This window comes from Cetorhinus maximus, chromosome 3 (genome assembly GCF_964194155.1).
Source record: "Cetorhinus maximus chromosome 3, sCetMax3.hap1.1, whole genome shotgun sequence".
Classification (NCBI taxonomy): Eukaryota; Metazoa; Chordata; class Chondrichthyes; order Lamniformes; family Cetorhinidae; genus Cetorhinus; species Cetorhinus maximus.
Genome location: NC_135881.1, coordinates 125180386 through 125207516, shown reverse-complemented (window position 1 = coordinate 125207516; position 27131 = coordinate 125180386). Strand labels below are relative to the sequence as shown.

Sequence of the window (27131 nt, the reverse complement as noted above, 5' to 3'; positions counted from 1 at the left end):
CCCGGCGTTACCAAGGTTACAGTCGGCGTTGGTCACAGAGACGAGGAGGTGGTCGAGTTAGTGAGGGACGGGTTAGAGGAACCGGAGCAGCAATGTCGAGGATACGGCCATTAGACATGAGCAGAAAGCAGTACCAGCAGCTGGCCGACACGCTCTGCAAACTCACCAAGCGCTGTAAGTGAGGAAGGGACCGCGGGCCGCGCATTGGACAGCGGGGGCTGAGTATTACCCCGCGCTGGCCCGAAGACCGACCTCATGATCCAAGGAGGCGGCAGCATCACCTGTACAATTATGGATCCTATTAGGGGCCTTTAAGTCGGGCTGCTTGCATTTTTTTTCCGATGGCGGAGCGGTCCCTGTCGAGAACCCTGGAGGGCACCGACCCTGAGACAGCCGGGAATTGCTCCATTCCCCCAGAGAGGGGCCCGCGGGCACGGAAGGCTGGGCCTGTGGTCCCAAGGATCCTTCTCGAGAGCTTTCCCCTCCGTTCGGCAGCATCTTCCATCATGAGTTTTAAATTATACCTGACTGTCCAAGGGAGGGGCTGGGGGGCTCTCCATGTTAAGATGCCCTCTCGATCTCCTATCTGCCTCAGCAATGTCCATCTTTAGAGTTGCTGGTCCCTCTGACTGAGTCAAGAGCACCGAGAGCCCGCCCGCCGTCCTTAATTGGATGGTGGGCCCAGAGGCAGCCAATGAGGCAGTAAAATTCCTGGGGTTACTGTTCGCGTACATGGATTCATGATCCCATTTGGCCCCGACAGCCGAGTCCTGGAGTCCGTGGTAATAATCACCTATGACAGAGAGAAGAGCAGCCCAATTCGTCTGTGCCAGTATTTACGCTCTACAATACTCTCTTCCCACTCCTCCAGTCTGTTGACTCTGTTTCTCACTCTGCAAATGCTGCCAGACCTGCTGAGTATTCACAGCATTTTCTGTTTTCATTTTAGCTTTCCAGCATCTGCATTATTTTACTTTTTTTTACATAATCAAGTGTTAGGCACTTTCAACACAAGAAATAAGCACAGGAGTAAACCATATGACCCATTGAGCCTGCTCCACAATTCAATACAATCATGGCTGATCTTGAACTTTAACTCCATTTTCCTTGTCTACCCTATCAAGATCCATCAGAATTTTGTAGGTTTCAATGAGATCGCCTCTCATTCTTCTAAACTCCAGATAATATAAGCCCAATTTACTTAGCTTCTCATCATAAGACAACCGCCTCATCCCAGGCACCAAGCAATATGGTGCTGCTTTTGAAGTTCAAATATTTTAAGAATTTAAAACAATATTGGAATCTATTGTCACAGCAATGGTAAATATTAGGTAGGAAGATGTCTTTGCACTTAATTGACTGAGGGACGTAGCTGCTAAAGGAGCTGTCAATATTTGACATCATGACTGTTGGATATTCAGTTCTAAGCCATACTATCAGCCATAGCCTTGCATGAAAAAGCGGATGGTAAAAGCTGTTTCTGTCACATGGAATGGAAAGAACAGCCAAGTGATTGTAATATATTCTTTCTCTTTCACTTTCCTTTCTCATTCTCTGTTTTCCCCTTTGTCTGTTTCTTTTTTTACATTCCTACCACCCCCTCCCTGCCATGCCTGTAAGCTTTGCTAATATTTTTGCTGAATAAGAGAATGCTGTGGAGCTGAGGCTAAATCCAAAGGACAAGAAGAAGCCTTCTATTAAAACTATGGAGTTTTTAATTATAAAAATATAAGCTGGATGACGCCTGGAAATTTCAGCACGTGATGGCATAAGAGTACAATGTTGAGATGGGAGAGTAGGTTATCACAGTAAGATTCCCCTAAGTGAGGGCAATTTGGCAACTTCAGTGTTAATAAAATAATAAAAGGTGTGGCTATAGGTACCCGCATGGGCCCCAGCTATGCCTGTCTCTTTATGGGGTATGTGGAACATTCCTTGTTCCAGCCCTACTCCGGCCCCCTCCCACAACTCTTTCTCCGGTACATCGATGATTACTTCGGTGCGGCTTCAACCTGGAAAAATTTGTTATTTTTGCTTCCAATTTCCACCCCTCCATCATTTTCACATGGTCCATCCCTTCCTTGACCTCTCTGTCTCAATTTCTGATGATAGACTGTCCACCAATATCTATTACAAGCCTACAGACTCCCACAGCTACCTCGACTACAGCTCCTCACACCCCGCTTCCTGTAAGGACTCCATCCCATTCTCTCAGTTCCTTCGCCTCCGTCGCATCTGTTCTGATGACGCTACCTTCAAAAACAGTTCCTCTGACATGTCCTCCTTCTTCCTTAACCGAGGTTTTCCACCCACGGTCGTTGACAGGGCCCTCAACCGTGTCTGGCCCATCTCCCGCGCATCTGCCCTCACGCCTTCTCCTCCCTCCCAGAAACATGATAGGGTCCCCCTTGTCCTCACTTATCACCCCGCCAGCCTCCGCATTCAAAGGATCATCCTCCGCCATTTCCGCCAACTCCAGCATGATGCCGCCACCAAACACATCTTCCCTTCACCACCCCTGGCAGCATTCCGTAGGGATCATTCCCTCCGGGACACTCTGGTCCACTACTCCATCACCCCCTACTCCTCAACCCCCACCTGTGGCACCTCCCCATGCCCACGCAGAAGATGCAACACCTGCCCCTTCACTTCCTCTCTCCTCACCATCCAAGGGCCCAAACACTCCTTTCAAGTGAAGCAGCAATTCACTTGCATTTCCCCTAACTTAGTCTACTGCATTCGTTGCTCCCAATGCGGTCTCCACTTCATTGGAGAGACCAAACGCAAACTGGGCGACCGCTTTGCAGAACACCTGCGGTCTGTCCGCAAGAAAGACCGAAACCTCCCTGTCGCTTGCCATTTTAACACTCCACCCTGCTCTCTTGCCCACATGTCTGTCCTTGGCTTGCTGCATTGTTCCAGTGAAGCCCAACGCAAACTGGAGGAACAGCACCTCATCTTCCAACTAGGCACTTTACAGCCTTCCGAGCTGAATATTGAATTCAACAACTTTAGATCTTGAACTCCCTCCCCCCATCCCCACCCCGTTTCTTCCCCCTCCCTTTTGTTTTTTTCAATAATTTATATAGATTTTTCTTTTCCCACCTATTTCCATTATTTTTAAATCTACAACTAATACCTTGTCAGTCTTTCCACCCCATCCCCACTAGAGCTGTACCTTGAGTGTCCTGCCATCCATTCTTAATTAGCACATTATCTTAGATAATATCACCACCTTCAACACGTCTTTGATCCTTTTGTCTGTGACATCTTTTGATTATCTGCTCCTATCACTGCTTGCTTGTCCCTACAACCCCCCCCACCAACTCTCTCTCTCTCTCTCTCTCTCTCTCTCCCCCCCCCCCCCCCCCCCCCCCACAACCTTAAACCAGCTTATATTTCACCCCTCTCCTAACTATACTCAGTTCTGTTGAAGGGTCGTGAGGACTCGAAACGTCAACTCTTTTCTTCTCCGCCGATGCTGCCAGACCTGCTGAGTTTTTCCAGGTAATTGTGTTTTTGTTTTGGATTTCCAGCATCCGCAGTAGTTTTTTTGTTTTTAACTTCAGTGTTATCCTACTTTAGAATTACTGGTTAGAGGCAGCCTAACAGCTGACACAAACTCTCCTTGTGTAACATAAAGTTTTGTCCAATGACACTGTGATTGGAGATGGAGGATTATGAGTTGTACTTCCATTAGATAATGTCACTGGAGCAAAACTTGTGATGTCTTATGAAAGAGCATTCGCAACAAGATTTGCTTTCAGGCTGTCCCTCACCAAGTAGCTCTGAAGCAAAAAAAAAACCTGGTAATGAAAGGAAACTGAAAAGTAAGTAGCAATTTCCCTTTAACTTCAGTTTAGTAACAACTCAGATTGCATAGCAATTTCAATAATCTTCCTACTAAAGACCAGGAGTAGATATTACAAAAAAGACATGCACTTTTTCATGTCTTACTTTAAGAAACATTTTTTCTGTGCATATGTTGCAGTCAACAGACATGAGGTGCAGTGTTTGATGAAAGTCTTCAGTACACTTGTTGCCACTTTTCCTGAGCAGCGTATCGGAATTGGACTGGATCGAAACAAATTCAGAAACATTCTGCACACCACATTTGGCATGACTGATGATATGATCATGGACAGAGGTGAGAGTTACAGTATATTGCAGATGTGGTATGTTTTCTTGAAACGTAAATCTGTGAATTGAGCAGTACAAGCTGGAGCCATTGTAGAACTGTGCATGTGTGCTTATGTACAAAAACATATACAGAGCTGTGTGCACTAACTTTCAAATGCTAGGTAAATTTTTAAATGTTCCAAATGAGCCAGTGGCTGCATCACTTCTTTACTTAGGTTGCAATGGGTTTGGAAGCTAATTTTAAAGAAGATTTCCACACAAGTGCAATAGATTGTCTTGTGAATTTTTATACCCTTGAGTTTGAATCAAACTGCAGTCATCTGATAGTGGGGATGGCTTCACACCTCTTGCCTTTAGTATTGTTCACAGTTCCATCGACAGTCATCACTGTTCTAATAGCTAGAAAGAAAGTTTGCTGTACTGTTGGCTAAATGTCAATTAAAAATGTGTAGCAAATTCCTGTGCTGTGCCTCAGAAGTAAGATATGTGGGGAGGATTTTTCTTTGGACTTCAGGACACCACTGTCAGGCTCAAGTGGGAGTCAGAAGCTTGCACTGTGTGCGAAACAGTTAACCAAATTGGTGAAAATTGCCATTGATTATTTAGTGGCCAGAGGTGGGCTGGCCATCCAGTTAATAATGGTGAAGGGCTCTCAAAGCTGAGGGGGTGGTGTGGTGGAAAATAAGGCCTTTTAGTTTGAAAGCAGGATGACCTGGCAGGTAAGTGAGAGAGAGTGTGTCCCAAAATGAAGGCAGCCTTTCTCCATCTTTTTTTCAAAAAGCCTTTTGCACCTGGGCCACCACTGTCAGGGTCTCGACTTGGGATGACCTGTGGCTGCTGCATGACCCCAGGCAGGCAGGGAAGGGAATTAAGCCTGCTTGTAGTGCAGGACCCCTATTCTGCCACCAGTAGATCACCTCTAGGCAGCTGTAATATCCCCGCTGCTTGTGGGGACCTGGATGCTGACTAGAAAGTCCCAGTTGGCCTTCAACACCAGGCCTCAATAGACCTTTAATTATTTCAACTGTCTACCTGCCACTTGAGGGAAAGTAGCCCTGCCGGCAATCCCCCACCCCCCCCAAACCTCTGGCCCAGGGTGGGATGGAGCCAGGAACCAGCAGTCCAGCCGACGGCATTATTTTTAGTGCCCACCTGCCTCTGTTCCTGGCCCCGGATGAGGCTAAAATCCTGGTCATGGATTTCTGAAGTATTAACAGAGCTCCCAATCTGCATCATATTGTAGAGAAGATATGACAAATAGAGGCTAGGTAGTGTCTTATGGGTTGGGTTGGTTCGGGTCTTCTTGTAAATTTTTTTTAAAAATGACTCCACTTCTTCCAAGCAAGAGACTAGCTGGCCGAGCTCTGCCATGAATTATTTTGGGATATTTGGATATTCCTACTACTCTAAAAGACACAAATCCATGAAATGTTGACCCATCTTCTCCCTGATGAAAGACAGCCTGCATACTGACTGTTTGGCGCTTGGTGACACAACTTTAATTTCTCCAGATCCTCTGTTCACCCCAGCTTATCAGCTGCCCAAAAACTGTGCCTCTTTACCTGTAGGCTCTGCTTTCAGCACTTTAGGCGTAAGCCATGGCTCAGTGAGTCAGAAGGTTGTTGATTCAAGTCCCAATGCAGGACTTGAGCATAACAGTTTAGGCTGACAATCTAATCAGTGCTGGGGGAGTGCTGCACTGTTGGAGCAGTGGTCTTTCAGATGAGATGTTAAACCGTGGCCCCATCTGCCCTCTCAGATGGTCTTAAAAGCTCCCATGCTATTATTTCGAAAATGAGCAAGGGATTATCCCCAGTGCCCTGGCCAATATTTATCCCACAACCACCATCACAAAAACAAATGATCTATTCATTATCGTATTGCTGTTTGTGGGAGTTTGCTGTGTGCAGTGAGTTACTGTGTTTCCTATTCTACAACAGTGATTACACTTCAAAAGTACTTCATTGGTTTTAAAGTGTTTTGGAACATCTGGTGGTCATGAAAGACGCTATACAAATACAAATCTTTTTGTTTGTTGCTTGTTGGTCATTGTTTTTGATCCAGACTTTTGCTAGAAAAATTGATGTTGCTGCTGTTTATACCTTCCTGCTGTTCCAGACCTTGGGTGAAAAAATGGTGCCCTACAAAAAATATCAGTGTCACAGATCCTTGCCCAGTCAGGACTGTCAGGAGAGGGACCAGCAGCCCCAGAGCAATGCTGGTACATAATTTTTTGGAGGCAGAGACCAGCCAGTGTCTAGTTAGTAGCAGCACAACTGCCTGAATGTGTTCGGCGCTATGATCCACGTTTGGCATGCATGCATTTTTTTTTTATTTGCTCAGTATACTGCGGCCACTAAGTATGATCAATGACAGTATTGTGTTAAGTAACCAGGTACATGTATGCTACAGTTACCAGTATAACAGGAGAACCCAAGACAGTTGACTCAAGAGTTGTTCAGAGCAACTCTTAAAATTCTAAAATAATGCAGCATTTTTAAAAGCTGGACCAAATTTCATCAGTGAGTAGAGGGAAGCTAAAGTTTATGTTTTCAGGGTATCTGCTCTCTTTGATCCATACATGGTTTAGATCTTGGACTTGATTTTAATAACGAGTAGTTTGTCAAAAAATCAAATGTGATGAGTGTTTTTAGGCTGTCCGACTTGTTTACTTGTTCTTGGGATATGGGTGACATTGGTAAGACTACATTTGTTAGCCATCTCCAGTTGTCCTGAAAAAGTGTTGGTGTGCTGCCTTCTTGAACTGTTGCAATAAAAACAGCATGCATTTATGCAATGCTTTTAATGTAGAAAAGTGGCCCACAATGCTTGGCAAAATCACGATAACGATCAAGCAATGGTGAAATAACAATGAAAGCATTGGGCAGAATTTGCCAGTGCCCAGAAGATGTGCTGGGAGGTAGGGTGGCCAGTAAAATCAAGGAGAGATGGGTCAGGACACCACCGGGACATTTTACCAGCGGCAGGACTGGATGAAGGCTGCTTGCCCCAGAGGTGGGCAGCCGATTACCAAAATTAAAGGTCCAATCAAATGCCCCTGGCATTTTGCTGATGGCGGGGCGACACCCGTGCCCCATGGGGAGGCTGTCAGCTAATTGGAGATGGCCTTTGTGCAGCAACCCTGAGAGTGCCAGACTTGATGGCCCAAAGAGAGGGCTGTGGGCAGGGAATTCAGCCCCCGCAGCACCAGTTATCTTCCTGGAAGGGTTTCCCCTCCAACCATTGGACCCTGAATTTTTTAATTTTCTTTACGCTTACTGGCCCGGCTCCCAAAGCTTCTGACCCATTTCAGCAGCATCCACCTTTTCCCAATGGCACTCCTAAGGCTTCAGAGCTTCTGGCCCTCTGATTGGGCTGGCAGCGTCAGGAGCCCGCTAGCTGTCTTTAATTGAATATTGGGTGCACAAGTGGCAATTTGGTCGTCTGTGATAAAATTGCTGAGGCTGTCCCAGCTGCCAGCAAGCGTGGGCTTAGGATCCGCTTTTCACCCTCGTGTCAGGGTTTCAACGATGCCTGTGGTAAAATTTAGACCATTGTGTCAGATATACGAGATCAGTCGAAGCCAGCACACTTCATATCCAGGTAGGATAGGCATCTGTGAGATCCTTAGCAAGCTTGATGTGTTTTTGGAAGGGATGAAATTATCTGAATTCTAGGTGCTGGTGCGTACTTAGCCACATAGTGCACTGTTGCGTATGGTAAACCTTTTCAAGTTTGGAAAGTTTGCGAGACTGCCTAAGGATTTCTGACATTCAGATACATCAGTGGGTGAATCAGCACAGAAAATGTATGATGTTTTATGCCTCTGAAAATGCAAAGACAAACATCAAAAGCCAACACTTGGACAAAAAAAAACAGAGAATTTGTATGGAAGTTTTCTCAATCTTCCACTTCAGTGAAAGGTCAGTGAAAACAATGAAGGAGCGGTGTAAATGACTTAAATTGTGGCAGGTGATTGAGAAAACTCCTGCAGAAATTCATCCCCGTAGTTTCACATGGCTGCAGAAGAAGCTCAGTTGTTGTAAGGGGAACAACCAAGAAATAAGAAATGAAAAATGCGGCCTTTCACCCCTGATGGCTCAGTGATGACTCAAAATAGATGATAGACTGGGAAATTTCCAGGTTCAATCACTAATGTATGCTGGATTAGAACAGTTAGCTGCTGGGGCTTTGGTAGGGACACCAAATTGGCTTCAGCAGCCCCAGGTTTCCTTTCATGATCAGTGACTCTTACTGGAAGTGTACCTGTGTAGACATCTGGTGTGGATGGGTTTGATCTTGGCTGTAATGCCTCCTGCTGTTGAAAACAGTCACTTACTGCCAGGGTCTAGTTGAAATTTGTAATTTTGGAGAGCCTGGAATGTTGGTCAAGGATGCACACCAGAAAGGAGTCAGTATCCCAAGGACAGAAAAAGGAGAAGGGAGAAAATGGTTAAAAAGAAGTGAGAGATAAAAAGTGCAAACTCCTGGAGATCGTCCAATAAATCCTGTTGGGTTTGCCAGCAGTTTACTTAGGGAGGGGGTCCCTCTTTCAAAGACACTTACTGCCCAATCGGAGCCGGCATCGAGAAGTGGGGGTTGGGGGGGGGGGGGGGGGCGGGGTTGGAGGGGGGAAGGGGTGCTCATTGAGAACAACTCCGTTCCCTTGCATCCAACCCCTCCCCTCTCCTCCCCCCTCACTGACAACCCAATCCCGGCGACCCCCAATCTTCCTCACTCGCTTCTCTCCAGGAATTACATGATAATCTCTGGTGAAGGCCTCGCTGTAGTATGGACAGTGGCTATCACTCCTGGTGGTGCTGCAGGTGGACAGAGGTTGTCACTCCTATAATAAAAACATGATTCTGAAAACACTCAGCAGGTCTAGCAGCATTTTTGGAGAGAGAAACAGAGTTAACATTTTGAGTCCAATATAACTCTTCTTTGGAATTGAAGAGAGGTAGAAATCTTATGCTGTTGTAAAAGGTGGGGAGGGTCAGGTGGAGCAAAAAAGGTCAGGAATAGGTTAGACGGAGGGAGAGATTAAATAACAAAAATGTCATGGAACAAGAGGCAAAGGGAGTGATAATGGGTGTACTGAAGAAACTAAGCATTGGTCCAGTGTATATGTTAATGGCAGAATACAGCACCCTGTATAAGTGCTGACGTGAAGACCTACGTGAGAATTTCCCAGGAAATTTAAACCTCCAATGGGATACTCCCCGCGACCCTCCACGAATAGCTTCGACTCGGACAGTTCTGCAGTACTTGCCTGTAAAGTTATCCAGGAAAAGTTAAACAGATTAGAACCTAGTCTAACTCCTGGGTAACTACACAACTTATCCCAACCACCTGGCTACCCCCCTGACCTCTTGACTACCACCCCCCCCACCTCCCCCACGCACACGCACACATACACACACACAACTACCACACTTGAGCTCTCTCCGACTGTCCGGCAATCACCCACCTAACCACCAACCCGACTACCCCCCAACCACCCAGCCCGACTACCCTCCGACCACCAAACTACCCCTCCCAACCCGATCCAACTACCCACCGACCACCCAAGTACCCCTCCTGACCAGATCTAACTAACCCCCTGACCCAACCCATCTACCCCCCAACCTGACCAGCTCACCCACCTACCCACCTCACCCAATGACCTATGCCATTTGCCCACCTCATCCACTTGCCACCTACATGCTTCACCCACCCTATTCACTTACCCACCAACCTACCTCACCCACTTCTCCTTAACTCATTCAACCATTCACCCATTCATTTATCCATTCTCTATCTTTCAAAGACTAGACCTTTAAACTTACCTTATGGCAGCTACTGCCATAAAAAGGGAGCATGTGCTCTCTTCCCCCGACTCTGCTCTGCTCTGACAGAGGTCCCGAGTGACGATGCGCTGCGTATTTCTCTGCCAGCTGGGATCGGAAGACCCTGGAAAAAATGCACAGCAGCATCAGGTAGGGAGCATTTATGAGCGCAGCAGCAACCATTTGTCATTGCCCGGATCTTCTGAGCAGGGGCAATGTTGTGCTAATTAGAAGATGAGATGCTGTTCACTGGAATATTGCAGCAGGCTGAAGACATAAATGTGAGCATGAGAGCAAGGTGGTGAATGAAAATGGCAAGCAACTGGAATGTCGGGGTCTTGTTTGCAGACTGATCGGAGCTGTTTTGCAAACGGCCACACAATCTGCATTTGCTCCCCACCCAGTGTAGAGGAGACTGCATTGTGAGCAGTGAATGCAGTATACTAAATTGAAAGAAGTACAAGTGCTGCTTCACCTGGAAGGAGTGTTTGGGGCCTAGAGGTAAAAGGGCAGGTGTTACATCTCTTGTGATTGCATGAGAAGATGCCATGGGAAGGAAACAATGTATTGGGGGTGATATAGGGGTGAACCAGGGTGTTGCGGAGGCAACGGTCCCTTTGGAATGCTAACAGGAGAGGGGTGGGGAATATCTGGCGGTCATTCCTATGTTTAGCTGTTGTTCCACCCTCCCTCACCATTACTTTATTCATTTGGTAGGACCGCTGACGCTCCATGGCTCCTGGAAGAAGGACAATTAGAAAGCTGCCTCTGGAAAAACTGGCGATGTGGTCCCTCTGCCTGCCTGTGCAGGCTCAGGACCCCATATAGTGCTGATGTTGGGACTCCCCCCATCCCACCCCCAATTAAAATTCAGCCCCAAGTGTTGTTCTGCAAATCAGAAGCTGTCCCTATTTGCTATTCAAACACACAATAACCAGCAATCTAGATGCTGTCCTGTGCACATATTTATTTGGTAACTGACACTTACATTATCATGTGGCAATGTTAATAATATCCTAACCAGGTGACTATTTTATGTTTTCAGAAGAATATTAATAATTATATGCTTTTTACACTGAAGGAATACATAAGTTAAAGAATAGTACTTCCATCTTGTCACTAGAGTTTTAGCAGTAGGATGTAATACATGTTTTACTTTTTTCTCTTAATTGCTACTGGAGAGGAGGCCAGGACTTACTGGTAGTTTCTAATTCACAGTTCACTTTGTTCTTGATTAAATATTTCAGTGTTGGTTTATCCTATTATGTATTTTATGAATACAATAACTGGATTGTAACTCATACAAAGTTTAAACTCTTTGGGATTCACCATCTAAAAGTAAACCAGCTAAAGACTTATACAGGCCTTTACTATAAACTGAAAAACTTTAATGTGAGTTTTTTTTTACAGTTTTTCGTGCGTTTGACAAAGACAATGATAGCTATGTCAACATGAGGGAATGGATTGAAGGACTATCAATATTCCTCCGTGGGACTTTGGATGAAAAAATTAAATGTAGGATTATTTATATGTTTATTGAATTATATAAAATATATGTAAATATTTGGATGTTAATTAATAAACTAAAAGTTATTTCTTGATTTATTTTGATTCAGTCTGTTTTGACGTTTTTGATCTGAATGGAGATGGGTTCATTTCACGAGAGGAGATGTTTCATATGCTCAAAAGCAGCCTAATCAAACAACCAACAGAAGAAGATCCTGATGAGGGAGTTAAAGACTTGGTAGAGATAGCACTGAAAAAGATGGTGAGAAAACTGCATGAAGAATCAGACATGCCCTTCTAGGATAGTTTTTTCTCTAAAGAGCAGCCTCTGCACAATACACTTCCATCCAGCTGTTCCCTCAGAGTAGGGATTCAAATAGGGATATTCCCTTCTCGTGCCTTTAGGGCAAAAATAAACTAACCAGTAATGAGAAAGATCACACAGGCGTGATGTCGCAAAATATTTTAAAGGGAGGTCCTGGTTTTGTAATTTTCTATAATCCTGGTCCAGTCCAGAAAATTGTAGGAAATGCTCATGAGGAAAATGATGACCCCACAACATAGGTAATATTTTCCTTTTTACACAAAGGAGAAGGAAGAAAATTCAGTATGATTTATTGCCTTATCATATCAAAACATCTCAAAACATTTACAAATTGATTATATTTCTGCTGTTTGCCATTTCACCAATGTGACACTTATCAAAAAAGCTATTCAAGAATTGGGATGCACCTGTGGGACATTTGATAGTAAGACAAAAACAGTTACTCTAACCTTTTATAGATTATACTGGGAAGGCTACATTGTTTGCAGATGTACCTCAAAGCACTTTACAGCCAATTTCTTTTGAAATTGAAAGACCTTTGAAATGGTCGCTGTGGTAATGTAGGAAACATGGCAGCCAATTTCCAACAGCTATCTCCCACAAACAGCAGTGTGATGCTGACTAGATAATCTGATTTTGTGATGTTGATTGAGGGGTAAATATTGGCCAGGACACAGGGGATAACTGCCCTGCCCTTTTCCAAAATAATACTATGGGATCTTTTACATCCACATGAGGAGGCATACAGGACTCAGTTTAATGTCTCATTTGAAAGTCAGCATCTCCGACAGTGCAACACTCCCTCAGCCTAGATTTCCGTGCTCAAGTCCTGGAGTGGGACTTGAATCTCCAACTTCTGACATTGAGGTGCTATCGACTTAGCCACAGGAAGAACAAGGTGAATCTGACACTTAGGATTCAGCTTTGAAAAGAGACTGATAAAAAATTAATTTATTTTATTAAACAGATGAATTGAAGGATTCTTCTCAAAAGCTGAGAAAAATTGATAGTTTAGTTGTAAACAAGTTATTTGATGTGAGCATGCTGAACTAAAGGATTAATGCAGAACTAACAAATCTCAAGAAAACTGAGATTGAAAGGATGGTTTTCCGTCAGAGATTAATGGATATTAGTACAATGTTGATGAGTTCCCCTTTTAAAAAAGAGCTGGATTAACAGAATTGAGTTACAAGAACGTGTAAAGGTAGCAATGGTTAAATATGTGGAACATAATATTTCTAAAGGCTTATCTTGAAAACGTAGTGTTCAAGTAAAGCAACTGAACAAGACTTAATGATGTAGGACGGAAGCACAGATAGATATTCTGAGGACTCGCTTTCTCTACCTTTTGAGGGGCAGAAATATTGGGCAAAACTTTACCAGCCTGGTAGCAGCAGGAGCAGAGGTGGATGGAGGGGTGCTGGTAAGTGGTATGGGATCACATCAGGACGGCTCCCCAACATAATTCTGCCACTGAGCATTTTATGAAATGTGGGTGTTGCAACAAGTCGGTAGCTGACAGATCAGGGCAGCTAATTAAGGCTGTTGCATAGCCAATTGTCTAGGATTTGCAAGCTTTTTCCAATTTTGTGAAGGATTCCTCAGAGGCTCAGCATGAGTAAATGAGATCTGAGTGGCAGCTGAGTGGTGGAGAAAAGTGGCAAGCATTGTTTGGAAATTTCTGTTGAGACAGGCAGGCTGTTTGTTGAAGGCGCAAGGGCTATCAAAATTGGTGACACTGCAGAGAGCTTAACTTAAGTGCTGTTTGTGGAAGGCACCTCCCAGGTCCACAGCAGCCACTGGAAGGTAGTACAAGGTTCTCGAGCGGTTCATCACGTTTGGCTATGGAGGTCTATGCTTTCAGATTCTGCCTCCTCCAGTGTGGAGGAGAGTGGCAGCGAGTGGGGATGTAGCCACATGGAGTGGTTGTACTGCAGCCAAGAGGATCCAGCAAGTTTGGAAGCCATTGGACGCGGGTAAGGGTCAAGAGGGCAACCTTATTAAACCAGAAGGCACTGCTTCGCTCAAAGGGTCCCGTCAGAGGTTCAGCTTCATGGAGATGTCTGAGCACTAGTGAGTTGTAAAGATTGTATCCCTCCAGGCAGGTAGTGATGCAGCAGTGTGTTATGCTAGAACAGGAGTCAATGCCGTTGTGAAGTGGCAGACACCAAATGCCAATAGCCTTAAAGGTGACATTAGCACTCAACTTTTTTGCCTGTGGTTTGTTCCAGGGATTGTCTGGAAATCTATGTGGCATCTCTCAGTCAGGAGCCCATCACTGGATGTCATGTACTGTCGTACTAGACAATATGTCGTTCACAACCGATCAGGCCGAAAGGGCAAACAGCTTTAGGGCCATGGCTGGATTCCCAGATGCACAGATTTATTGGCTGTATTCGTGCAACCATCAAGGCTTCCTTAGAGCAGCCAGGCGCCTTTGCGAAAGAAAGAGGTTGACTCTCTGAATATTCAAGTCGTCTGTGACCACTGTAAACGGATCATGCAGGGTTTTTGGGAAGCCACCATGATTCATACTTCTTTAGACAGACCCAAGAGCCTCAGTTATTCAGGCCACCTGAAAGCGTTTGTGGCTGGATCCTGAGAAATGAGGTACCTACTGAAAACATGATGCCTGACCCCTCTATGCAATGCAAACACAAAGTGGAGGGCACATATAACTGTTACCATCTGACTACTAGGGCCACAGGCAGGTCTTTGGCCTTCTGAAGATGAGGTTTAGATGCTTTGATAGATCTAGGGGAGCCCTGCATAATACCCCATCTAGGGTATCCTCCATCATTGTTGTCTGTTGTGCATTACACGACCTGGTGCTCCAGGCGAGTAACTCTGGAGCCAGAGGGAGACACCGAACGAGTAGCATCTTCAGAAGAGGAGGATAAGCATGAGGCGCCAATGAAGATGGTGCAGGGGGGCCCAGCTACGTCACCAAGCAGTGACATATCTGGCAGGGAGATTCATGACTGAATTGCAGACACTTCACATGAGGGACCACCACAGCAAGAAGTTCTCTCCCAGAAGCGGCTTTACTGTCATTTCATAACAGGTCCTTACCATCTCTCTGCAGCACTATATGTCAAGTCCTTCTGTCAACATAGGTGCTCACCTTTATACACCGACCATATATTTGATTCCACACCTGACTACTGCCAGCTGGTACACAAAATAAATATACCAGCTGTTATGTTTTGCATCACAAGACAATTAACTCTCATAACACATTAATAACTTCTGCATTGAATAAATAATTATCACCCAGTGAAATCCCAAGTACTAGTTCATGCATTTTCCTGCTCTTTTATGGTTACTTCTGTGGGGTGCTATCCCAGCACCTGGAATTAATGTGGGGGCAGACTACTGCCATTCTTGTTCAGGTATTGTAGATGGCCATAACCAAGGGATCTAGCCTGGGAAAAATGGAACCGGAGACTAATTGGATAAACTGTAACAGAACAATGGATAATCTTTAAGAAAGAGATGCTTCAGGTACAGCCTGGGTACATTCCAATAAGGGTGAAAGGTAAGGGAGTCAAAAATGGGGCTGCTTGGATGCTGAGGGAGATAGGGGGATGATGAAACAAAAAAAGGAGGGTGTAGGTCTTCAAGTTCAAAATGAGGTCAAACACAGTAGATTAAGAAGGAAGGTGAAGAGGAAAATTAAATTGGCAGAGAGAGAGTTTGAGAAGAGAATGGCAGTCAACATAAAAGAGAACCCAAAAATTGTCTTTAAGTATGTAAATAGTAAGCTGGTAGTAAGAGATGGAGTGGGTCCCATTATGAGCAAAGAGGATGATATGCTTAGAGGTGCAGGGCAAGGCTAGAATATTTAATGAGTTTTTTGTATCAGTGTTTACTAAGGAAGAGGAATCTGACAAAGTATTGGTAGAAGCAGAGATAGTGGGGGCAATGGATAGTGTGAAAATTGAAAAAAAGGCGGCACTGCAAAGGCTAGCTATACTTAGAGTTAATAAGTCACTTGGTCCGGATGACTTGCATTCCAGATTGCTAAAGGAAGTTTGGGTGGAGATAGCAGAAAGCTGTACCTTTAATCTTTCAAACCTTCTCTAGATATGGGGTACGTGCTGGAGGCTTGGAGAGTGGCAAATGTGACACCCTTATTAAAGAAAGGGTGCAAGGACAGTCCTAGCAACTACAGTTAGTTGAACATCAGTGATTTTTAAGGTTTTAGAATCCTTAATTGGGGGAAAAAAATCAACAGGTGCTTAGAGACATTTCAGTTAATTAAGGAGAACTGATTGTACAGGGACTATGGGGCACAGATTTACGATTTTGGGCAAGAGATGCAGGGAGAATTTTTTCTTTATTCATTCATGGGATGTGGGCGTCGAGGGCTAGGCTAGCATTTATTGCCCATCCCTGTTTGCCTATGAGAAGGTGGTGGTGGCCTTCTTGAACCGCTGCAGTCCATGTGGTGTAGCTACATGCACAGTGCTGTTAGGAAGGGAGTTCTAGGATTTTCACAGCAACAGTGAAAAAACAGATATATTTCCAAGTCAGGATGGTTTGTGGCTTGGAGGAAACTTCCAAGTGGTGGTGTCCCATGCATCTGCTGCCCTTGTCCTTCTAGATGGTATTGGTTGTGGGTTTGGAAGATGCTAGCTAAGGAGGCTTGGTGAGTTCCTGCAGTGCATCTTGTAGATGGTACGCACTGATGATGACACACACTGTGTGTCAATGGCGGAGGAGTGAATGTTTGTGGATGTGGTGCCAATCAAATGGGCTGCTTTGCCTTGGATGGTGCCAAGTCTCTTGAGTGCTGTTGGAGCTGCACTCATCCAGGTAAGTGGAGAGTATTCCATCACACTCCTGATTTGTGCCTTGAAGATGGTGGACTGGCTTTGGGGAGTCAGGAGGTGAGTTACTTGCCACAGGATTCCTAGCCTCTGACCTGCTCTTGTAGCTACAGTATTTATATGGCTAGCCCAGTTCAGTTTCTGGTCAATGGTAACCACTAGGATGTTGATAGTGCGGGATTGTGTGAAGGTAATGCATTGAATATCAAGAGGCGATGGTTAGATTGATGGTTAGAATATGAGGAAGAACTTTTTTTACGCAGCGAGTGGTAATAACCTGGAACTCGCTACTCACAAGGGTGATAGATGTGGAAACAATCAATGATTTCAAAGGAAAATTAAATTGTGCATTCATAGGAAGTAAACTTGTCGGACTATGGGGACCGAGCAGGGGAGTGAACTGACTGGATTGCTGTGCCGGGAGCCAGCATGGACTTGATGGGCTGAATCACTTGCTCCTTTGCCATAAATGATTCTATGACTCTGGTGGTTGAGCTCTACTGGAGGCTGGCACTTTCGGGGCCACCTTATTCATCAGCTCAGTATGCAGCTTTGATGTCATCGTCAAAGGTGCCGAGGATCACAGTGATCAACGCGCCTTGAGAGAAGCACCTATTGACTTCGGCCTGCCTCACCTCAGCCCTTTCAGGCCCCACATCCACTCGTGTGCTAACTACAGTTTGTCATCTCCTGGGGATGTGTGGCTGACCTATTTTACTCACCCACCAGTCTATACATCTCATGGATGAGTCCATGCTATGGAGATTGTGTGTACCACTGCACTAGCTGCTTTGCACCATGTTCCCCACTCTCTGATGGAGGATGCCATGCGCTCACATGCCAGTAAATAGGCACCACTCATGGCATGGATGGACTGCTCCATCATTTGCGCATGGGAGTGCACTGCCTGTTGACACTCAACAGATGTTCGCACATTTCACGCTGCGACTGAAATATCTGCCACTTTGCTAATGACACCTGAGGTTTGCCATCTGCATGAACCTGAACACTTTGGACCTTTCCTAACTCCTCCTAGGAGAAGTGGCCACAGCGGTCACTGCCTTCATTATCTCCTCCTGCGCAGTGCTCACCAGATTGTGTCACCCATTCTGCATGCACAACAAAGCCCACCATTGTAAGTGAGGCTGCCTGGCACTGAAGTGATGCAGTGTCCTGTGATGGCAGTGCACCCACTGAGCTTTCCGTTGAACCAGGAGCACTTGTCTGTTCCTCATCTGTTGTGCCTGCTGAAGAGACATGATTTAAATTAAACAGCTGCTCCTTCAACAAACCACTGGTGTGTCCTTTAATCAGAAGTTTTCTATAGTGTTAAAGGTGGTTCCACAGCTCACACATTCGAGGGAATGTTGGGATCTACCTTGCCGCGACCCATTTGAAGTCCATGACCTTTTCCTCCATTGACATCACCATGGTGATGAATGGCACTTATCTCCATTGTGGATGCACTTCTGCAAACACAAATATATGTAGTGTCACTCCTGTCCCTGGCCCATCTGTGCTGATCATTGAGGCACTGTAAATGTGCAGCCCCGTGCCACCGGGATGGCATTGTGATGCAGTCATTCAGACATCTAAATACATTGTTCACCTATCATTTACTATGGGATATGGATGCCTCATATTTCATGGGCACCTAATAATTCATGCTGAGTTTCCAGCTTCTAATTCTAAATGCCAGTCACATTTCCAGACTGCACCAAGTCATTAAATCTCTTCCGGCACTGGATCCACACCCCAGTAACCACCCTCAGCTACTGACTATCTCCGTCACCACCAGCCATGACTTCTTTGTTAGGCTTGTTGGCCTCCTCCTCTTGGAATCAGGACATCTCCCCTTTGCCTTGCTGTCTGTAGGTGCACTTCTAGGGAGGCTGAATCATGGAGCGACACTTCCACATGATAAAACCCCATTCTTCTGTGGCTTCCATTGATAGAAACCTTTTCCTTTGTAACCTGTGTCTGCAGCCTGCCTTTGAAAATGGCACCCAATCATGAGCTGCCAGTGCTAGGCCCCGCCTGCTATCCTTAACTGTCTGGCAACCCTGCCTGCCGGCCCTTAATTGGCTCTTCCTCGTAAAATTGCCGAGGAAGTCGTACCACACGCCTGTGGGTGTCATTGACCTGATATCACCCCAACATCAGGTTGTCCACCTGATCAGCAAAATTCTTCCCCTTTCCCTAAGGAATAATCTTTCCTTAAGAGGTGAATAGGTTGGGTAGAGTGCATTACAGTGGATTAGAGATGTTCTGTGAAAGAAATGAGTTGGTAAACCTCTCATGGTTGTTCAGCCTCTTATTTCATACTTGTATGTTCTTAACTATATCAGAGTTCCATTTTATTTTCTTTTATCAGATAATTGAAGTACAGGTTTTTTTAAAATTTAAGAATGTTTTAAAGTAAAATCCAAGAGATTCTATTCATTAAGCAATGTGCAACTTTTTATTTCTCTTAGTTCTAGAAAAAAATATTGAGAATATTTTCCAGCTCTAGAGTCAAGAAAAAACATGTCTAAAGACAAATGACAAAAACCAATGTTGTAACCTGTCACAGTGCTTCCCTTTTAGTTTGTTTTTATCAATTTTCTTATGTCAAATTTTTGATCTACAAGGTAGTCAATGGTTATCAGGGGCCTGCAGGAGAAAGTGAAGTTAAGGCCACAATCAGATCAACCATGATCTTATTGAATGGTGGAGCAGGCTTGAGGAGCTGAATTCCTACTCCTGTTCCTATTTCTTATGATCTTATAGTTCCACTTCTTCTCTTGAAAGCATTGACTTATTGCAAGGATACTGTTCAGTGGATCAGTTCATCACTGAGACTGACTACCATCTTTGAAACATTGTCTTTCTCTATCACTATCTCATTTCCAGCTGAAACTCCCATCCATTTCTTTGTTACCTCCTACTCAACCTTGCCAAAAACCTTTCTCACTGGTCTTTCAAGCTCCACGATTCGTGATTTCCAGCTCAGCCAGAGCTCCACCTTGTTATCACAAAATCTCCCTCACCTATTACCTATCTCATTTATGAACGTAATTGGCTCTAAATAGCTTTCTTCATCCACTTCATTATCTATATTGTCCTCTTAAAATTCTTAGCCTTCCTTACCTTTAAAACCTCCAATCCTATGCCCCTGCCCACACACTCCATTTTCCAGAGTGCCATTACCACTCTACTAAATGAGATAGATTTCTCTGTTTGTGCCACATTCTCCCCATCATCTGCTCTACCATATATGCAGAACTGGCTTGCTGCAACTTCCAGAACTTCCCCCTCAAACATCTCCTTGCTATAGCTCTCCACACTTTGAAGAGCCTCCTTAAAACCTATCCCTTTGGTGCTGTTGGGGTACCTCCTCTAACCCCTTTCCTAAATCTGCTTAGGTCTAACCTGCAACAATGACGTACTGAAGGACGAGTTACAAAGTTAATGCACAATGTAAATTTAATTTGTTGTTTTAAATTTATTTTGGGATAGTTTCAGTTGCAGTATATCCCCTTCTTTCATTCTGTAAAAACAAAATATAATCTCAAATATTTTAACAGTCATTATAAACTACCCTTTTGCATAGCATGGAATATTGTAATGTTTTCAGATGAATCTTTTCCTAAATGTTTGCTGTTTATTAAGGCGAAGGATGCCAGATGCTGAAGAATGGAAGATATTGCCATTCTAAGAAACATAAGGGGTTAATTTTCATGGGGGTCTCCTGTTTGTCCCATGTAACTTTGGCAGAAGAAACACAATTTCTCCAGTGTTTTTGCAATTTTTCCACCAAAGTTTTGGAGAATTCATGTGGACGTTCTCCCCTTAATATTCAACAAGTATTTCTAGATCAGGAATAGTAAAGCAAGTTAACCAGTAAAGCACCTGTTATTTTTCCTCAACCACCTAGTCCTCCAGTTGAAATTTCCAGTTCCCACAACACCTATCGTTATGATCTTTTTAAATGAGGTTGACAATTTGAACTAAAGTATGAGCCCATAAAAACTAGCTTTTAACTGCCTAAATAAATCTTTTGTAGGACCGTTACTGTTGGAAGAGTGTTGGAAGAGGGCACCAAGTGCTAAAGGTGAATGGATAATGTGGTAATTTACTATACCACTCAATTGCTCCATGTGGTCTAATTCTATATGATTAATTATTGTTGCAAAATGTGTCCTTTTAATTACTAGGACTACGATCATGATAACAAAGTTTCATATGTAGACTTTGAGAAGGCAGTAAAGGTTGAAAACCTTTTGTTGGAAGCTTTTGGACCATGCCTACCAGATTCAAAGGTAGGCTGCTTTATGGTGCAATTTAAATGTTGCTTAAATTGTCATATAAAGTGTATTATCACTCTATTTCCAGCATTATTTTGGCGTATAGTCAAAGAGTGCAATATAATCAATGCATAGAATATGATGTACACCAGTGTATAAGAAAAGCACAAATAAGTACCTTCCCTACTATCGGGAAGCAGTGGAATTTAAATTCAGTTAATAAATCTGGAATTAAAAAGCTAGTCTTGGTCATAGTGACAACGAAACCATTGTCGTAAATACCCATCTGGTTCACTAATGTCCATGCCTGGTCTGGCCTACATGTGACTCCAGACCAGACCCACAGCAATGTGGTTGGTTCTTAAATGCCCTCTGAAATGGCCAAGCAAGCCACCGAGTTGTATATCAAACCACTACGAAGCTTACCAAAAGGAATGAAACTGGACGGATCACCCGGCATCGACCTAGGCACTGGGAACAACAATGGCAAACCCAGCCCTGTCAAACGTGCAAACTCCTCCTGACTAACATTTGGGGGCTTGTGCCAAAATGGGGAGACCTGTCCCATAGACTAATCAAGCAACAGCCTGATATAGTCATACTCACGGAATCATACCTTACAGACAATGTTCCAGACACCACCATCACCATTCCTGGTTATGTTCTATCCCACTGACAGGACAGACCCAGCAGAGGTGGTGGCACAGTGATATACAGTTGGGAGGGAGTTTCCCTGGGAGTTCTCAAACATCAACTCTGGACCCCATTAAGTTCCCCCTCTTCCCACCACCCCCCACCCCTCCCCAGTTCAGCTGATAAATCAGTACTCCTCCATGTTGAACACCACTTGGAGGAAGCACTGACAGTGGCAAGGGCACAGAATGCACTCTGGGTGGGGGACTTCAATGTACATCATTAAAAGTGGCTCAGTAGCACCACCACTGACCAAGCTAGCTATGTCCTAAAGGACATAGCTGCTAGACTGGGTCTGCGGCAGGTGATGAGGGAACTAACAAGAGGGAAAAACCTACTTCACCTCACCCTTACCAATCTACCAGTTGCACATGCATCTGTCATGAAAGTTTTGGTAGGAGTCCTTGTGAAGACGAAGTCCCGTCTTCACGTTTAAGGTACCCTCCATCGTGTTGTGTGGCACTATCACTCTGCTAAATGGGTTAGATTTTGAACAAATCTAGCAATTTAAAACTGGGCATCTGTGAGGCACTGCATGTGGGCCATCAGCAGCAACAGAATTATATACAACCACAATCTGTAACCTTATGGCCTAGCATGTCCCTTACTCTACCATTACCATCAAACTGGGAAATCAATCCTGGTTCAATGAAGAGTGCAGGAGGACATGCCAAGTGCAGCACCAGGCATACCTAAACATGAGGTGTCAACCTGGTGAAGCTACAACACCGGACTACTTGCATGCCAAGCAATGAAAGCAGCATGTGATAGAGCTAAGTGATCCCACAACCAAAGGATCAGATCTAAGCTCTGCGGTCCTGCCACATCCAGTCGTGAACGGTGGTGGATAATTAAACAACTAACTGGAGGAGGATGCTCCACAAATATCCACATCCTCAATGATGGGGGAGCTTGGCAAGTCGCTGCAAAGGACAAAGCTGAAGCATTTGCAACACTCTTCAGCCAGAAATGCGAGTGGATGAACCACCTCGGCCTCCTCCTGAGGTCCCCAGCATCAAAGGTGCCAGTCTTCAGCCAATTCGGTTCACTCCACGAGAGATCAAGAAATGGTGGAAGGCACTGGATACTGCAAAGGCTATGGGCCCTGACAATATTCTGGCAATAGTACTGAAGATTTGTGCTCCAAAACTAACTGTGCCCTTAGCCAAACTGTTCCAGTACAGCTACAACGGTAGCATCTACCCGGCAATGTGGAAAACTGCCTAGGTATGTCCTGTACACAAAGCAGAGCAAATCCAACTCGGCCAACTGGTGTCCCATCAATTTACTCTCGATCATCAGCAAAATGATGGAAGGGGTCATCAATAGTGTTATCAAGCGGCACTTACTCAGCAATAACCTGCTCAATGACGGTCAGTTTGGGTTCCGCCAGGGCTACTCAACTCCTGGCCTCATTACAGCTTAGTTCAAACATGGACAAAAAGCTGAACTCAAGAGGTGAGGTGAGAGTGACTGCCCTTGACATCAAGGCAGCATTTAACCTAGTGTGGCATCAAGGAGTCCTAGCAAAACTGGAATCAATGGGAATTAAGGGGAAAACTCCCAAGGGGCTGGAGTCATACCTAGCACGCAGGAAGATGGTTGTGGTTGTTGGAGGTCAAACATCTCAGTCCCAGGACATCACTGTAGGAATTCCTGGGGGTAGTGTCCTAGGCCCAATCATCTTCAGCTGCTTCATCAAAGATCTTCCCTCCATCATAAGGTCAGAAGCGGGGATGTTCACTGATGAATGCACAATGTTCAGCACCGCTCCCGAATCCTCAGATACTGAAGCAGTCCGTACCCATATGCAGCAAGACCTGGTCAACATTCAGGCTTGGGCTGATAAATGGAAATTAACATTCATGCCACACAAGTGCCATTTCATGACCATCTCCAACCAGAGAGAATCCAACCATTTTCCCTTGACATTCAATGGCATTACCATCACTGAACCCCCCACTATCAACATCCTGGGGGTTATCATTGACCAGAAACTGAACTGGACGAGCCATATAAATACTGTGGCTGCAAGAGCAGGTCAGAGGCTGGGAATTCTGTGGAGAGTAACTCACCTCCTGACTCCCCAGAGCCTGTCTACCATCTATCTACAAGGCACAAGTCAGGAGTGTGATGGAATACTCTCCACTTGCCTAGATGAGTATAGCTCCAGAAACACTCAAGAAGCTCAACACCATGCAGAATAAAGCAGCCTGCTTGATTGGCACCCCATTCGCCACCTTTAACATCCACTCTCTCCACCACCGATGCACAGTGGCAGCAGTGTGTACCATCTACAAGATGTATTGCGGCAAATCACCAAGGCTCATTCTATAGCACCTTCTAAATTCGCAACCTCTACCACCTAGAAGGACAAGGGCAGCAGATGCAAGGGAGCACAACAGCCTTCAAGTTCCCCTCCAAGCCACTCACCATCCTGACTTGGAAATATATGTTTCTTCACTTGCTGTAAAAATCCAGAACTCCCTCCCAACAGCACTGTGGGTGTACCTACACCACATGGACTGCAGCGGTTCAAGAAGGCAGCTCACCACCACCTTCTCAAGGGCAATTAGAGATGGACAATAAAAATGCTGGCTGGCCCTGAAAAGATTTTTTAAGAAGTCAGACATTGATAACCATTTGCTAGTTTAAACAGTATAAACTTTAGGAAATGTAAATTTTAAATGCGCTTTACATGTGTAATTGTTCACAGTGGTAAATGAGAATCAGATTTAGAAATTAATCTAATCTTGTTTTGCCACTACAAAAGTACTTAAGAACTACTGCTACCCAGTAAGATACCGTTCCTCTCCCTTGTTAGGTAATCCAATTATCAAGAGTAGTTTTGTCACAATTCTGTAAAGCTTGCTTTATGGATGCGGAATTCGTGTATACTCAATTTACATCTTGCTTTCACATCACCAAGTGGTGCAGCACTAGGAGCATTACATGAAGTTAGGTAACTGTCACCACTTTCAAATTGGGTAAGGTACAGGTTTGCCCATTCTTACTAAAATCATGTGCGTAGTTCTGTTCATTGGCTCCTTACTTTGTGATGTTTCTAAAGTTAGAAAGAGCTGACACGAAAGCAAGCTCTTTTCGATAATAAGAAACTTAAGCTATTCAGTGGACTGACATTATTTAATTTCATTTCTAGTGGTTCAAGATTGTTGTACCAAACCTCAGGTTCTTGGAAAATGACAGTATTGCCTGATTTTTAAAAATTCATTAATGGAATGTGAGCATCGCTGGCAAGGCCAGCATTTGTTGTCCATCTCTAATTGCCTTTGAGAAGGTGGTGGTGAACTGCCTTCCAGAACCGCTGCAGTCCATATAGTATGGGGACACCCATGGTGCTGTTAGGAAGAGGTTCCTGGTTTTTGACCAAGTGATATAATTCCATGTCATGAAGGTGTGTGGCTTGGAGAGGAACTTGCAGGTGGTGAAGTTCCCATACGGCTGCTGCCCTTGTCCTTCTTCGACAGGGGTCAGTAACCTTAGTAACAAGAAGAGTCATTTTTAAAATTAGGTCAAAAACGCAGTATCTTGAGAGCTGCAACACTGTTACTCAAATACCAATAATAATGAAAAACAAGATAAAGTCATATCATGGATTTCTATGCAACACCTTTTTTACTTTGCTCATAAATGTACATGTATAAATATCAATGAAAGAAGGTATTTGATTATCAACATTTTGAAGATTTTTACAAAAGTTAATTGAATGAAACTTTCTCAAAGCACATTGTTAATAAAAGTTGAAAAAAATATATTGAATTATCATCAACCCCCTCAAGTTTCCTGATTTTTTTGTAGCAAAACAGTCTCAAAACAAGGGCCAGTCAATTCCTTTATTGGTGTATACGTCTACATCTGAGTGACTTGCCTGATCATCTAGTGGGCAATACATAATCCATTAACATAATGGTGTATGACATCATTTTGCTTGGCAAAACACTGCAACTGTAACTTATGACCTTTGATTCAAGCAAATTTTTTGATAGAATTTCATATTTGTGATTAAACATTTCACAAGTTTTCGCTGTTACCTGTCAAAATATCCATTGCCAAGTAGATTTTTAGATGATATTTTAAAATTAGACATTTAAATAACTATATTCTAGAAGTCGATAATGAGAAAAAACGGGTTAGATCAACCAAAGTTGGTAGCTGCAGGCTGCAAATTCCTGTTCCAGATGGCAGAGGTCATGGGTTTGGAAGGTGCTGTCAAACAAAGGAGGCTTGGTGAGTTGCTATGGCGAATCTTGTAGATGGTACACACTGCTGCCATTGTGTCATCGATGGAAGAAATGCATATTTAAGGTGGTGAATGGAGTGCCAGTGATTGAAATCAATGGTGTAAAATGTTGTGCTATACTAATGCCAAAGTTGTAGTATAATTTAGGCATTTGTAAGTAAAGACAGACTTGATATACTGAAATGACTGGCAAAACATAACTTTTACATTCAGCTTGAATGATAGCATAACATACGTATTATTAATAACCTGATAAATAGGTTGCGTTTCACTTTGTGCATTTCAATTATTTCATTAAGCACAAAAGTATATTGCAAGTTGTTAATACTGTCCTATACCTGATTCTTTCCATATATCATGTCACCTAATGTAAACTGTAGCTTCTACCTGATAAACAAAATATTACAACTGAAATAAACAAATGTGATTGTAGAAAATTGAAGCATATAAGCATCTACTGTAATGGTGGCACTGGATAACTGGCAAAAACCATCTTTTTGAACTAGTGAGAAACTGAGGTCAATAATTATGCTTATTATCTCTACCTGTAGAGTGCACATGCATTTGAAGAACAGGCCTTCAAGAAATCCAAGGATGATTAATTTTTGTCTACACTTCGTAAGATTGCATCGTCATTATTTTCATAATGGTCAACTAAACTCTTACTTCATCATTCATTACCAGTAGCTCATGCACTAAGGAATTTATTAAATCAAGCATTGTGCAATTGGTTAGGTGTTTTTCTCACATCACCTGTGTAAAATAAGTCTTCCTGTTGCACCAACTCAATAACCTTTGCATTAATTATATGGAATGACTGGTACAATACAGAAAATACAAATTGTTATTTTTATAAAAACATCTAAATGTTGAAGCTAATAAGTATTTAACATTGCAAAATAAATCTACTTCCAGTTCTCAATTTTTCTTTAAAAATTGCTGGAGCATATATGAAAGCTTGTATTGGGAAAGGCCACGAGGCCACTTTTTGAAAATCCTTTGATAAGACATTTTGTACAATACTTGCAGGACATTCTGTGTGTCAAAAATTGTCTTACAATTTTAAAAAGAATAGAAAGATTCTTTTTTATATGTTTAAGAAAACAATGTACATTTTATGTATAAAAGATAAAGATGTTTAAATTTGATTATGGACGATGCACCTCAATATTGTAAACTTTTGCCAATACCAGTTTTGCCTATGTCTGTATAATTAATAGCATAAACTCACTATATTAAACAAACACTTTTTGAATGTTA

The 27131-nt window shown here is 43.7% G+C and overlaps 1 protein-coding gene across 4 annotated transcripts; it reads left to right on the top strand.

Moving 5' to 3' along the window:
- On the top strand, positions 1 to 27131 carry clxn (calaxin). Of its 4 annotated transcripts, XM_078538926.1 has the most exons (8): positions 1 to 174; positions 3992 to 4147; positions 11379 to 11483; positions 11585 to 11736; positions 20677 to 20724; positions 20828 to 20932; positions 25738 to 25858; positions 26423 to 26576. In XM_078538926.1, the coding sequence occupies exons 1-8, from the start codon at positions 93 to 95 to the stop codon at positions 26437 to 26439; spliced, it is 786 nt and encodes a 261-aa protein (XP_078395052.1). In that variant the 5' UTR covers positions 1 to 92; the 3' UTR covers positions 26440 to 26576. The 4 variants fall into 4 exon arrangements, with proteins under 4 accessions (XP_078395052.1, XP_078395054.1, XP_078395053.1 ...); XM_078538928.1 differs by lacking the exon at positions 25738 to 25858 and having other exon boundaries at positions 26423 to 27131; XM_078538927.1 differs by lacking the exon at positions 20677 to 20724.